At 33.4% G+C, this 15,460-nt stretch overlaps 1 protein-coding gene across 20 annotated transcripts in view; it reads left to right on the top strand.

Moving 5' to 3' along the window:
• The window catches only part of LOC124183228 (kinesin-like protein unc-104), a 44,333-nt gene extending 29,156 nt beyond the window's left edge, over positions 1 to 15,177 (top strand). For 4 of the 20 annotated variants that reach the window (XM_046571442.1, XM_046571452.1, XM_046571525.1 and 1 more), the window contains 20 exons: positions 1,349 to 1,489; positions 1,604 to 2,050; positions 2,142 to 2,359; positions 2,461 to 2,578; positions 3,808 to 3,980; positions 4,106 to 4,284; positions 5,211 to 5,348; positions 6,309 to 6,446; positions 6,533 to 6,651; positions 6,829 to 7,207; positions 7,369 to 7,462; positions 7,610 to 7,725; positions 7,796 to 8,339; positions 8,460 to 8,649; positions 8,862 to 9,109; positions 9,228 to 9,530; positions 10,078 to 10,365; positions 10,456 to 10,592; positions 10,718 to 10,819; positions 10,904 to 15,177. In XM_046571442.1, coding sequence (XP_046427398.1) covers positions 1,349 to 1,489; positions 1,604 to 2,050; positions 2,142 to 2,359; positions 2,461 to 2,578; positions 3,808 to 3,980; positions 4,106 to 4,284; positions 5,211 to 5,348; positions 6,309 to 6,446; positions 6,533 to 6,651; positions 6,829 to 7,207; positions 7,369 to 7,462; positions 7,610 to 7,725; positions 7,796 to 8,339; positions 8,460 to 8,649; positions 8,862 to 9,109; positions 9,228 to 9,530; positions 10,078 to 10,365; positions 10,456 to 10,592; positions 10,718 to 10,819; positions 10,904 to 10,991 — 4,160 coding nt within the window. In that variant the 3' untranslated portion in view covers positions 10,992 to 15,177. The remainder of the gene's footprint in view (positions 1 to 1,348; positions 1,490 to 1,603; positions 2,051 to 2,141; positions 2,360 to 2,460; positions 2,579 to 3,807; positions 3,981 to 4,105; positions 4,285 to 5,210; positions 5,349 to 6,308; positions 6,447 to 6,532; positions 6,652 to 6,828; positions 7,208 to 7,368; positions 7,463 to 7,609; positions 7,726 to 7,795; positions 8,340 to 8,459; positions 8,650 to 8,861; positions 9,110 to 9,227; positions 9,531 to 10,077; positions 10,366 to 10,455; positions 10,593 to 10,717; positions 10,820 to 10,903) is intronic. The other 16 variants (XM_046571589.1, XM_046571489.1, XM_046571581.1 and 13 more) reach the window with 13 other exon arrangements.
• The last annotated feature ends 283 nt before the right edge of the window (positions 15,178 to 15,460 follow it).

Here is a 15,460-nt window from a genome sequence, read left to right as displayed (position 1 = left end):
CCACATCCGATCACCTTCCGCCTGAGTCAGCTTTCACAGCCAAGCTACATTCTCGTGTTCTGACTGCTTCGGCTGCATCTTACATTTGTTTGTAAAACAAACTTTTATTTCATTCCAATATCGTAAAATCCAGATTGTAAACAATCCATAGCTAAAAGCTGTTGAGACGAACGCCCTTTACTGCCCGTATAGAAAAGTTCAAATCAAGTATTCCAACTATTTAGTAATATAGGAAATCTTCCGCTCATAAGTAATCACCTTGTAATTATGATTTGCATTGCACATAAATTTAAAACGTGTTGAAGAATCAAGGAAAAATTTGAAAAACCTTGATAGTTGTAATGAAATCATATGGTTTGACAGTAGGTATTCTTTACAGGTAACATCAATTCCTTGCCCTCAGAATATACAGAAAGTTTATTTTTCTATTATCATACTAATTTTTTCATTCTGTATGTCTGTCTTACATATCATCTTGTTTACTTACATTTTGAAATGAAATTAGACTATTTCTTTGGGCACCTCTTAGAGACGTTGGAACATCATGATTACCTCCCACGAATACTGGTAATGTCGATTACTAGTGATTGATGGTAATCGGAAAAAAACTGTAAAAAGAACATTTCATTTAGAACTCATAGCGATTTTGCATATGCTTTAGCTTAACCCAACTTCTATCTCATGTTAAGTGTCTGCCTTTTGTCCCTTTATAAAAAATTGAGATCAAATTGCTTTACTCCCACTAAAACATTGCATGGCAGATTTTTAATGCACTATGCCAATCAAATTGGTTAGTGTTGTGGATGTTTCACACCGGGCACTATCATGTTATCTGTAGATTCATAGGATTGATAAAAAATGATGTGACAGGATTATTTGTATATACAGTTCTCGGTTTGAAATTGCCCTTATAGGCTTTCAGTGTTTTGTAATCAGTGGTATCAACTCCAAGTCTAGATAACTAATTAAATTTAAAATGACTGTATCTTCGTTGCTTTTACAGTGAAACACACAGTATTCAGACATTGTAATACATACACAGAATATTTCACCTTCAATGAAACTTTTTAAACATTCATAATTCATTGATTGCGAACCGGAGATATCCAAAGATTACATATATATGTAAACTTGAAGCATTTCAGCATTCAGATATGGAATACACATAAGCGGAGAATCCAGTATTAATGATGAGTTGTGAATAGTTTGTGTAATTATATCAATAACAATTGATGTTGATGTTCAAAACCTCTGAGAAGTTGATACCAGTGTATTACTTACTAATGATATAAACCGTACTTTATTGTTAGGAATATTATCATTTCTGTAAAATCGTTTCTGTGCTTAGGAGATGAACCACAAACGATGAAAACTTCTAAAAGAGAGGACGATATTAAAGAAACAAGACAACGAGTGCCATCACATCCCGCATCTGCCATTGCCGAAGAGGCTGTTGACCAGCTACAAGCTAGTGAGAAACTTATAGCTGGTAAGTTATATACTTCTATGAGCTCTGAATTTACACTTATCTGAATATATTATATAGGTAATATGATGAGAAGTTGATGTCAATATTGTTTTAATTTTTATTCTATAAAATCAGAATTGAACGAGACTTGGGAGGATAAATTGAAAAGAACAGAATCAATACGTCTACAAAGAGAAGCTGTGTTTGCTGAAATGGGTGTAGCCGTAAAAGAAGATGGCATGACCGTTGGTGTATTTTCACCAAAAAAGACACCGCATTTAGTAAATCTCAATGAAGATCCATTCATGTCCGAGTGTCTCATTTACTACATTAAAGATGGCTTCACAAGAATTGGTTCTGCCGAAGCAAATATCCCACAGGATATACAACTTTGTGGACCACATATTTTGAGTGAACATTGTGTATTTGAGAATCACGAGGGTATTATCACATTGATGCCAAAGAAGGGAGCACTAATATACGTCAATGGCCGCGAGATCACAGAGCCAATCGTTCTCAAAACTGGATCTCGAGTAATCTTGGGCAAGAATCACGTGTTTAGATTCAACCACCCTGATCAAGGTATTGTTTTTTTTTTTTTATGATGTCGATGATAATTTCAATTTATTTCTGCTTGATTCTTTTCAATACAATATTCACGAATTCATCAAAGTGCGTTCGTTCAAAGTGCGGGAGCGGCGTGAGAAAAGTTCACCAGCTGAAACTCCCGGCAATGGTGAAACTGTGGATTGGAATTTCGCACAGATTGAACTGCTTGAGAAACAAGGTATTGACTTGAAAGCTGAGATGGAAAAGAGACTATTAGTCCTTGAGGAACAATTCCGCAAGGAAAAAGAAGAAGCAGATCAGCTCTTTGAGGAACAAAGGAAGGTGTGTTTTACAGAATAATCTACAAAGTTAGACTTGAATATATTTCATGAAGTAACAAAAAATTAACTGACGATACCTATTTTTTTCCAACCAATCGACAGAATTACGAGGCTCGAATTGATGCTCTACAAAAGCAGGTTGAAGAGCAGAGCATGACAATGTCTATGTACAGTAGTTACACACCAGAAGATTTCAATAACATTGAAGAAGATATCTTTGGTGAGTATAACATTATTATCAAAATTTTAATCACGATAATCAATTAATAATGAGTTGATGAGTGAAATCAAAGATTAGGTAAAAAAAAAAGACCGCTGAAATTTATTTTGCTTACGATTACCGAAATTTAGGTTACTATGTACGACATTTTACACGGGATAATCATAGAGTTTAAGTGCTGAAGAATTTACAAGATTCACAGATTAGTTGCCCTATTTCTAAATATTCTCAATAATTTATTTCTTGAAACGTGCTCGCAAACTTTCTTTATTGGAATAATCTTTTAAATTGCATGATTACCAGTAATGTGTAGTTGAATCCTAGCAAATTCTCTTTATTAAAAATATGTAACAAAAATTAAAAACCCTATACGTATGAAGCATGACTTAGTTCCTTGCATATATCATACCCTGATAGGTAAAGCCCAAAGATCTGATTGTGAAATTGCATTATTTGTATTCAGTTTGAAATTTCAATTCCATTCAATTTTATCCACATATTCATTTCATAAACTTAGTTTACGTGAGTCATGTTCAGAATTTTAACATATCTTTTAATCATGCCTTGCTTTCATTTTATCACCATCAATCACTACATTTGAGAGCACTATATGAAATGAGGTATAAAGCTACGTTTTCACTCTCACATCAATTTATGCTGCATGCAAAACTCATTGATAATTTTTACTCTTCCACAAATTGATACTAATATGATACTATGACCAAAATATTCAAGTGTGTCTCAGGAAAAAATTTAATCATGTATAATGTATGTACATGACCTATTTACACGCTTTTCTTAACTACGCTTAGCTTAGTGATTGATGAAATCAACTCACATCGATTATTTGTCAGATAATTTACGGAATTAGATTGAATGTATGAATATATATGTTTATAGGTATATACATCAGGATTTGCGAATACAACACACTTGATTATTAATAAGTAGTGACACGTAGTGGAACTGATTTCTTAAAGGCGCTTGCAGCACATTTGTTAAATGACAATTCACACGTTTCATAGCATTTGGTTCAATCTATGTCATGAATTATTAAATATAATGATCTTGAATTTGAAATAGATTATCTTACTAATCAAAGAAATAGCCATTGAACTAAATTTACTAAATTGCATCAAAGTGTTGCTTACTCCTTTAAAAATGTCTTTGGGAAATACCTAACGCTTGGCTTTTCTGACTGTGTTGCCTGGTGATGGCTTGCATTTCAGTCAACCCCTTATTTGACGCAGAGAGCAACTGGAGTGAGCGCGAATTCCAGCTAGCAGCATGGGCATTTCGCAAATGGAAATATCATCAGTTTACCAGTCTTCGAGATGACTTGTGGGGTAACGCAATTTTCCTCAAGGAAGCTAACGCCATTTCCGTAGAACTTAAGAAAAAGGTCAGTACATAAATTAGATTTTCATCATGCAAATTAATTAATTTCCAATAAATAACAATGACGTGCTTTATTTTCTACATCACCATATAAAATTATTTAGTAATCCTACTTGTTTTACCCTCCAGGTTCAGTTTCAGTTCACACTTCTGACAGACACATTATATTCACCATTACCAGTTGACTTGTTACCAGCTATAGAGGATGAAGATGATGATGAGAGGCCTTTTCCTCGTACTATCGTGGCTGTTGAGGTCCAAGACACGAAAAATGGTGCTACACATTACTGGACTCTTGATAAGCTAAGGTTAGTGAAAAGAAACTTCGATTTTTTAAATTAGAGTTTGTGACTATTGTCATGAACATTTAAATCCTTATGTAGAAAGTTTTTGTAGTTGTAAGCCCATCAGCTCAAAGGCAAAAGATAAATAGGATACGTTTCGTACGATGAACAATACGTTTGATGCAAATTATTGAAGGAAATATAATTAACTTATGCATAATTTACTACTTATAATGAATATCCATATTTTAGTAGTTAGATAAACGTCGAAAATGTCTTCGAAGTTTTAAATTCTACTGTACTATGATTCATACTATATTCATTGTAAATTTTGGAATGTATATTCTATATTGCTAAAGAAAACTTTGGTGCAGATTTTTGTCTGTTAAAACAATTTAGATCTAATATTGCAAATACATTTCCAAGTCATAGTTTGATTTTTGCATTATCTGAAATTGCCTGAGTCATTACTAATGTGTATAGTGTAGCTTACCCTTCAATGTGGTACTGGATATAGTAGCGCTGTAAGAGAGGATAAACGTTGAACATACAGTTCATCATTAGGATAGAAGCTTTGCCGAAAATTGTAGGCGAGGTGGCAGTTCATATTCAGTGGCATTCCCGTTATTGCAGATAAAACACTGAAACGTTCTTGTTTTTTCTGAAATTATTTCTACAGTGACACATGACAATTACAAAGCATTGAACTATCATAATATTTCCTATGTTAACAGATTGACTGTTAAATTGTACCTAAGAAACTTTGAGCTACACATGGAAGTAAAAAATTTTAGGAAATCGTGACACTGAAGTTTCAATTAGTTTTTCATAGAGGTCTAATCGTAGTTTTTTATTCATTTAAGTAAAATTACATCAAATGACAGCGATTGATTGATTATAACGCATGACTATGAACAGCCACTAACAGGGGTATAAATGTTGACTTGTAGACAGCGCTTGGAGTTGATGCGACACATATACAATGAAGACTTGAGTCCCAGCACTCCGGAGGCCAAAGAGGATTTTTTCCCATGCCTTACAGTCTGCTCTAATCAGAAGTTCTCGCTCGCAAATCTTTTGCCTTCGAGGTTGGTGCTCAGTCACGCGACACTCTTTCCATCGTTTCATTCTCTACGCATAAAAGAGTAAATCCTGCTGCATTATTACATTTTACACATTAAATTCATTCTATCAATGTATGATAGCTTGAATCATCTTTAGCTTAGTTCGAGTGCAGCATGGCCAGTATACGTGCAAACGCTTTTGAAAGTCAAAGTGGTAATGAGTCGTACTGTGGTAAAACTTCAGAGAATTTCAATCACATCAAATGTACCTATATATTCAATATTTTTGCATAACCAATGGTACTGCTCTATCATTTCTATTCAATCAACATATTAAAGACGAGTAAATATGAGATATAACATGTATTGACTACGTCGCATTACCTTGACTTTCGGGGGCCACAGATTTTATTATTTATTCAATTTTTTTTTGTTTTTAACAGCATACTTGTGAGATATCAATTGGCTGAAATTGTTTAAATATAGTACATGTATCCCCAGTATACAATTACAATACTAATTTTTTCAAATTCAACAAAACTTTGACGATATCTCCATTCATTTCAGGAATTCAAAACGTTTCATTCATATTGGATCAATATTCATTGTGTATGAGACTTTCCTTTTGAAACGCATATTTTGACCACACAGTATGGTATTGAATTTTCCTATAACTTCTTCGAGTAATCTTGCAACATAAGAATGAACATAAGCTGATGTAACATGTTCTATTATTCTCTGATTTTTGATTGGAAATTCCCGTACCATCCTTTCAAATTTATTCTATTTTGCAGCAAACTCTGCTGTCATGTACAGTCAGAGTTTTCTTGCATTTCTACTTAAGGTGGAGCTTGCATAATGAAGGGAAAACATTGTCATTTGTTTTAGACCACAAGCTTTCCTTAGTGTACAAGCATTATAGTGCATGGCTTGTGGTGTAAGTTGTATTTGACATATCTAAGTAAACGCGTATCTCTTTAATAGGCAAAGGCTGGAATTAATGCGAGAAATGTATCACAACGAAGCTGAGTTGTCGCCAACTTCGCCTGACTATAACATTGAAACCATTACCGGTGGTGATCCCTTCTATGATAGATTCCCATGGTTCCGGATGGTTGGAAGGTAACGCCATACATACCCAGTCATTGTACCAGATGGATAGAAATCTTGATAAAATTTTATAACTACAATACTTCTTATCAATTTAGATCCTTCATATACTTGAGCAATCTTATGTACCCTGTACCACTTATTCACAAAGTTGCTATTGTAAATGAAAAAGGAGATGTAAAGGGATACTTAAGAGTTGCTGTTCAAGCTGTTATCGGTACGTAAAACTTTACTCTATTGATGGATATGCAAGAAGTGTCCATATAAAATATATTATTGGCTTTCTTTATCTGAATACAATTTTAAATACATAGTATATTTGGAAATCTGGATATGTAATTAGTTTTTTTCCGTTCACATATAACAGTGTGTTTCTAATGGATCCTTTTTCTAGAAGAGGAAAACAGCGAATATTCAAGTGGTGTCAGACAGTCTGCTCGTATATCATTTGAAGATGATCTCTTTGGTAACCACAGATATAACAAACGAAATACCCTTCTCACACAAACTCTTGAAAAGAATCAGCAAAACCTTTTACAAGAAGAACGTGTGGTCGAAGGATCAACCGATGTGAAAGATTCTAAGGAGGGTAAGGATGACGAAGAAGTCGGCGATGCTGATAGTGGAAGAGGTGATAGTTCCGTATCTAGCGATATGAAAGAGGAAGAATTGCCAGACCATCTCCAAGCTGGAGTTGAATTTACCTTCAGAGTGACGGTACTCCAAGCAATGGGAATTTCTACAGAATATGCAGACATTTTCTGTCAATTCAAGTGAGTTTTGCAACGCGCCATACCAGGGTTGATTCAAATTTTATCTTAATTATAGTTCGAAAAATTTAAGCAAGTGACAAATGCACAAATTTATAACAACATTTTGAATTTGACTACTTACAATTAGGATAATCTACATTCATATCACATTCAATTTTCAGCTTTTTGCATAGACATGACGAAGCTTTCTCAACGGAACCTGTTAAAAATGCTGGTAAAGGAAATCCACCGTTGGGATTCTATCATGTACAGAACGTAAGTATCTCTGTCTTCCAAAATGGCAACATTGGGACTAAATGAATTACAAAATGAATTTTGAATGAGGGAACGGAAGTGTAGTGCCATGATGAATCCCGTTTTGTGTTGTACAAATCCAAATTTTATATATTTTCAATTCAACAGATAACAGTGACGGTCACCAAATCTTTCTTGGAATATCTGAAAACTCAACCTATTGTATTCGAAGTATTTGGTCATTATCAACAGCATCCATTACACAAAGATGCCAAATTGGAATAGTAAGTTGTTTGCTACTTAAAGTTTACACAATGAATGATACTTGTCATTTTACATGTCTTATTTTTGCAGCAGTGCTAGGCAGCCACCAAAAAGGATGCTCCCACCATCTATTCCCATCAGTCAACCAGTTCGTTCGCCAAAGTTTGGCAGCGTATTACCGTCACCTAGCACATCGCATGTTCATGCCAAATATGATGTTCTAGTGTGGTTCGAAATTTGTGAACTTGCCCCTAATGGAGAATACGTACCGTCAGTAGTTGACCATAGCGATGATTTACCTTGCCGCGGATTATTTTTACTTCATCAAGGAATCCAACGTCGTATTCGTATTACGATTGTTCACGAACATGCATCTGAACTTCGATGGAAAGATGTGAGAGAACTTGTCGTAGGACGTATTCGCAACACACCTGAACCCGAAGAAGAGGATAATGATTCTTCAGTATTATCTCTTGGTCTCTTCCCTGGAGAATATTTGGAAATTCCGGGAGATGATAGATGCATGTTTAGATTTGAGGCTGCCTGGGACAGCTCTTTGCACAATTCAGCATTATTAAACAGAGTAACATCTTACGGAGAACAAATCTTTATGACCATTTCGGCTTACTTAGAAGTAAGTTTAATTTTTTATTTTTGATCTACACAAGTCTGAACTATTTATCTTCTACTACTAGTAAAGTTCAAAGTACTACTGCCATATCCATATTTAAATATATTTTCAATGTTGCACTAGCTTGAAAACTGTGGCAGACCAGCTATTATAACGAAGGATCTCAGTATGATCATCTACGGACGGGATGCAAGAGTCGGCCCACGATCTCTGAAGCATTTGTTTAGTGGTCACTATCGAAATCAAGAAGCTAACAGGCTCAGTGGTGTCTACGAGTTGGTTTTACGACGTGCATCTGAAGCAGGTAGCCCAGGTTTGTCTGTTCTGCCCTTAGTGTAGACACCTATCCATTTCCCACTGTTGATGGAGATAAAAATTTCATACTTGTTATTAGTTGAATTCTGAACTAGCGAATTTCCATCAACATTATGCACGAGTATAGTGTCCCACCATATTTGCTTGGCAAAATCTTGACAAAGTACTAATTTTATAATGCAACCATGATTTAACTATTTTATGCTACAGGAGTACAAAGACGACAACGTAGAGTACTAGATACAAGTTCTACTTACGTTAGGGGTGAAGAAAACCTCCATGGATGGAGACCACGTGGTGATAGCTTGATTTTTGATCATCAATGGGAACTGGAAAAGCTTACTAGACTTGAAGAAGTAGAACGAGTTCGGCACACACTTTTACTCAGAGAAAGACTTGGAATTGATAAAGTTCCATTTTGCAATAAGACGGCACATGATTTTACCAAAAGTGAAAAAGTAAGTTTGCAAGAATTGATGTTGAAAATCTCCAAACCATTGCAATTTCGTGTAGTTTTTGAGATTTTTATGTAGCTGTTCAAGTGGCAATCAAACAATTTAATGACATAATTTCCAGGAGGTCTGCAATATGGTGGCAAAAGCCACTAATGAACCACATGCTAGCCCAATAAAACTCAAAAAATCTGCAAGCAAGGATGTCTATGAGCCTTGGGAAATGACAGACCGAGAGCGAGAACTTGCTACTAAATGTGTAAAGTTAATACAGGGAAGAATTCCCAGCAAAGAGCCAATCGTTTTGTCAGATGTTTCACCTGGCGAGGATGCTATAACTGAAATGTCTACATCCATGATTTCATCGGTCATGTCTACATCATCACAAGAGTCAGTATATCAACACAAATGTGACGGTTTTAAACAGGTAACGCTCACTGTATGTCTCAATCATCGCTTGTGGTTGTTCTTATTATATTATTTGCTGTTAAATGTGCAGCGTGCTAATTTCCGCCACTATAAGTTGCATACAGCAACAAATCATCGAATAGTGATCAATTTTTATATATGTGCTCGTTCTCTCATTATGTGACATACCTTGACTATACAAAATATTATATATTATAAGTGGATCAGGGTCCTGTTCAAATTTTTTGTTTTATTTCATTGTTCTGTGAACATATATATTTTTATTAGTGATGCACTGCAACATGTGGCTTGAAAAATAACATCATCAAATAATTAAATTACGTTGACTCATGTGTAACCATAACATGAAAATGCAAACGTAAGATTATTCCCCTTTTCTTTACTTTTACAACTGAGTAATTTTCGTGATTATAATTTAAAATATTCTTCTTCCAAACCTGTTATGCATATTCTCACTGACTATTGTGTAATTGCTTGAAAAAAAAAAAAAAACAACCACTAGCAAAGTAGGGAACGCATAAGAGATACAGGAGTGTTACTTGCAGCCAACAGGAATAATAGTCCGGACCCGATCTAAGTCGTGCATCTTTAGGTTGACTTCTCCTGAGCGTGCTCGGCTCCAGGAACTCCAGGATAGTATGATGGCTGGGGAATCTGCTAGTCAAGTAAACAGTATGGCTCCAGCACCCCTTGGTTCTTCGTCACCATTGAAAGAAAGTTTAGTTCTATATGTACCAGAGGTCGAAGAAATTCGCATCAGCCCTGTTATTGCAAGAAAAGGATATTTGAATATCTTGGAACATAAAACTAATGGCTGGAAGAAACGATGGGTGGTATGTACACAAGTTCGTGCTTCCACCCCTGAAAAAGTCATATTGGTTACTTGAAGTGTATTTGATGATTTACATTTTTTCACTTTACAGGCTGTCCGTAGGCCTTATGTTTTTATCTTCAGAGAGGAAAAAGATCCGGTTGAAAGAGCATTAATCAATCTTGCTACTGCACAAGTCGAATATTCTGAGGACCAATTAGCAATGGTCAAAGTACCCAACACATTCAGGTACTTGACTACAGTTTAATTTTTTGATAACTTCCAGAATCGTGAAACTTATTTTTTATCCAGTTATCTGCCACATAAAATATGTTTAATTTACAAAAATATTTAACTATTGATGTTTTGTTTAGTGTGGTAACTAAACACCGAGGTTACCTTCTCCAAACACTTGGTGATAAAGAAGTCTATGATTGGCTTTATGCTATCAATCCTTTACTTGCTGGACAAATTAGGTAAGACGCGCTCTTTACTATAAGTTTGAATATTCGAATTGCGAAGATCGTATACTACAATAAACTTATTTGTACATATCATAGGTCAAAACTGGCACGCAAAGGTCCTGGTTCCAATATCGCTCCTATTACGCTAGCCCCACCTCCAGAATCTCAGACGCAAGCTAAGTGAATTATAAAAAACACTAGCTAAGGTAATGGACGTTGAAAATAAGATTCCGTACAGATACTGCATCAGACCTCTAATGTCCTAAGATAACCAGATGGCTGTAATATTTAGTTTCCAGTTATCGTTTAGTAAACTCAAATTCAAGTCAGCTGCTTATTTATCATCCAATTTCCGTGTACAGCTTCTGCATTTTGTGATAGTTGGGAAAAATATATAATCACACACGCTATCACTAATTAGCGTTTATTTGTAAAAAAAGACTGACCTATAGTATGGAATTACTTTGAATGTCATTCAAAAATCGATGCAAAGAACTGTATTTACAGTAAACTTGGTAGCTTTCACAGACTGGTGTTGAACAGAGATATTCTATACATCTTTACATGCTGGAATTATTTTTTCAGTGTTATTGAAGTGGTATAAAATCAACGCGAATAAACAATTCATTCAATGTTACAGTGAATACGTGTTTAAATTTGACTGTGTACATCTCTCTGAGTATTTCTCGCTAAATACTGTACAGTTGAGACGTAGCTTGAAAATTTACCATTGAATATGACATCGCATAAGATGTTGGACATGGATTGCAAAGTTGATAGAAGTGATTTAACGTTGTGTGGTAGACGCGAGTGGACCATGTATATGTATGTATACTCAATAGCATACAAATACATGTAATAGATCAAATTGAGAATAATGCATATAGGACAGTAAAACACAGTGATCGGTATGACTAATGTACCATTTAAACGCGATGTCAAGCATTATTTCCAGAAGCGATCAGACTTTTCATCTGATATCAATAAGTCTGAATACTAGTAGCTGACTGTATATACTTTCTTTGCCCTTCATATTGGTAATTTTCTATTCATTGAAATGCTAAACCAGGAAGGAAATTGACCAGCGATTATAAAAAAGGAAAAAATTGAGTGGTGTGAGGTAACATATGTTAGCCACTTCTTTGCAAAAATTCATAACAAATGTGAAGAGTATTTCCAGATCTATCTCTGCGTTTGATTGGTATTCATTTCAATATGTGAAACAATTGGATAACCATCTGAAATATAGTTTCCTAGAACTTGGACAATACAAAATATTTTTTGAATGTAATAACTTTCAACATTTACAAATATTCTGTAATATCGATTGGTCAGTGACATACATATATTATAGGCATCAGAGACTAACTATAACATCATGTGGCGTGTCAAGATGAATCTGCGTTCTATTTTATTGTATGAAGAATATTTCACTCTAAAAACGAAAATAATGTATAAGCAAATTAAATATACGCAATACAAATGTAAGTTATCTTATGGACAAAATTGGCAAAATTTATATCAACATTTGATATCCAAACAAGACTTTAATGCAGATCATAAATGCAAGTCACAAATTTTTTCCAAAATCTCCTAGTAATCAGGAAAAACTTGGGAATGTCGTTCTTACTCAAGTGTTACAGTGAATATGACAAGAACTAGTGTGAATCGGTGTTTTAGGTGGGCATATAACAAAACAGGTCCTGTCGCTACCCTTGAAATAAATGTGTCTGATCACGAAACGAGAGTAATAAATAAACTTGGTCCAACACCAAACTTAATTGCCATTACATTACACAAGCAATAAATATTTGTGATATGTACTATCTTGGCTATGTTTAACATGATCACGTTATGTCAATGATAACGTGAAAGATCAATTGTTTCCGATTATTTGTTACTTAGATGTAAGTACATTTGTAGTTGATTGTTTATATTCAGAGTTCGACGTTGATAAATTGTGCAAAGTAAAAGTCGTTGAGAATGAACTGGAATCGGGTATAACTCATTCTGTCTGCATAAAAGTCTTGATTAGATACATGAAGCCAAATTCAAAACGGATTTTATTGTAAACTTGACTGTATTATAACTATTATACCTATTGATTGTCATCAAAACATATACAATTGACAACGTTGGGTTTATGAAAAAATCACGATTTATTCGTTAAAACGGCCTTTTAGTAATATTATTATGAGGATCAAGATGAATATTCACACTCTAATCTTCTTGCTGTGAAAACTTTAATTTTCTTTATATTTCAAACTCAATTTGATTTCTATAAAAAGATGTATATATGAAGAGTGAAAGTGTGTGAGAATGTGATCTATATTTAGCGGCAAATTAATATTGCAATTATTCATTATTGCAAATGACGAAAGGTACTCTAGACTCAGAGATGGCTGTTTCATGTTTAGAATAATAATTTGCAGCAACTCAAACTAATTTCTGTAAATTTTTTACGACAGTACACCGTTGTTTTGAAAATCTATTACTATTTATTTAATTTTTGAATAGCAAGTGATGATCATCATACGGGTGTACTCAATGTTCAACAAACTTATATTGCCGTCAACTGTTATTATAATTTAAACGTTTTCCTAGATTTTTGGATTTTGTAGGAGTGTCTGTTAAGTTTTGAATTTTATTTTGTTATGGTAATTTATTTATGATAAGTTAGTTGGAGTAGCATATGGAATATAGGAATTGAAAGATGAAACAATAAATGAGAAAGTCGTAAAGAAAGATTCTGAAGTATAATTCAAAAAGATCGCATCTTTTTATGCAAAACAATGAGTAATGTGTACTACGAAAATAACAAGCACGTACGAATGTGCGTGAATCATGTACGGTAGAACGATATTCAGTAAGTGATTGATTACAAGCTGGCTAATATTGAAATAAGAAAAACAAGACAGGAATTTTGACAAACTACTGTCCGATCTATGATCTATTCATACTACAAACGTACAATATAAAATTCAAAACAATAAATATTTCCGAAGTCTCAGCTCCTTATAAACCTCTATGTACATTATATAATATATGCTTTGATAGGAACCGTAGGTATTCCAATAATGATTTAATTTAATAAAAATATTTTAAAAATTGAGTATGGCGTCAGTTGAATGAAAAAATATTTCTATTTTATACAATAGAAATGTACCGTCATGTCTAGTACTTGAGTGAGTACATGCACAGCTCACTTTGTACATTATAACGTAGATTATTATGATTATTATTAATAAATCTCAACGTAATAGATTTAATAATGCATTGATTGCATTCTAGTCAATGATGTACCTTTACATGCATTTTTGCATTATTTGTTATAATTCTAAATTTCAAGGAAATTTAGTAACGTTCAGTTGACGATGATTATCATTTTTAACTATAGCTCATATAACACTAGTCTTTATATAGGATCCATGTTAGATATTTTGCATTGTTGAGTTTCCATTTGAAAGCACACGACCATTGTATTTGTATTGCAATATGATAATACCTTGGTAACAACATTTCTCAACTGGACCTTTTAATGTACAGTTTTGTCTCACTGGCAACTGTGAAATTGTGCAACGAGTTAAGTGCAACCAAAATCAAGTTTTGCTGAACGTCTTATTATAACGTGAGTGTAGTAAACTAGGATAAAGACTAGTGTTAACAGAGTTCACGTTATTATTTTCGCTTGCTGACTGTTGTAGTGTCTAATAGTTTTATTTTGTTATTGATATAATATAATCATTATGGTATTTAAGGTTTATTACTATTTAAGATCTCTATGATAATGAAAAAAAATTACGTAATGATAGAAAAAAATAAGATTGAAGAATGATTATACGCGGGACACATGATTATTACAGAACAGTAAAAAGAGTAAATATATTACAATTACTTATATAAATAAATATAGTATATGTATACATACATACATACATACATATATGTATACGCACACGCACACATATATTACACATATATTTTATATATATATATATATGTGTGTGTATGTGTGTGTGTATATATATTTATATATACATATGTATGTATATAAATAAATTTAATTATAACATATAAATATAATTGGCGGAATTTTCCCAATCAATGCCCATGTATAATAAGTATAAGTTTATGTATTAATTTATAACGTTATGCAAAAATTGTTCTGTCACCATAATTAACATTGAGCATACATTTATGCCGTAACGTGTATTTACTATTATCATTATCATAATGATCAATGAATCTTAATATTATTTGTTACATATTATTATATTACTCCCAGTAATATTATTATTTATATACCAATTGGGCTACTGTAAAATGGAACCATGTAATAAATGATTCAATAAAAGCTTATATATGCCTAACATTTACACTGTTATTGTAAAATTCAGTCCCTAATTGCAAATATGTATAGGTATATGTACAATTTATGATATATGATTTCATTAGGAAAGATGCAAAGAAACTACATAACATAAGCCATAAAAGGAATAGCAAAAAATTACTAATAATGTTTTCATTCAAGATACTACACTATTATTTATATTCGGTCAGATGATCTGTGGCTGTAGATTTTTGTATTGTAATTTTTGAATTGCATTATATATAAATATGTGTACATATAACGTATATATCGCGCATGTGCTA

The sequence above is a fragment of the Neodiprion fabricii genome, chromosome 1, assembly GCF_021155785.1.
Source record: "Neodiprion fabricii isolate iyNeoFabr1 chromosome 1, iyNeoFabr1.1, whole genome shotgun sequence".
Taxonomy (NCBI): domain Eukaryota; kingdom Metazoa; phylum Arthropoda; class Insecta; order Hymenoptera; family Diprionidae; genus Neodiprion; species Neodiprion fabricii.
Note: the sequence above shows the minus strand (reverse complement) of the source record. Positions and strands in the feature narration are given on the sequence as shown.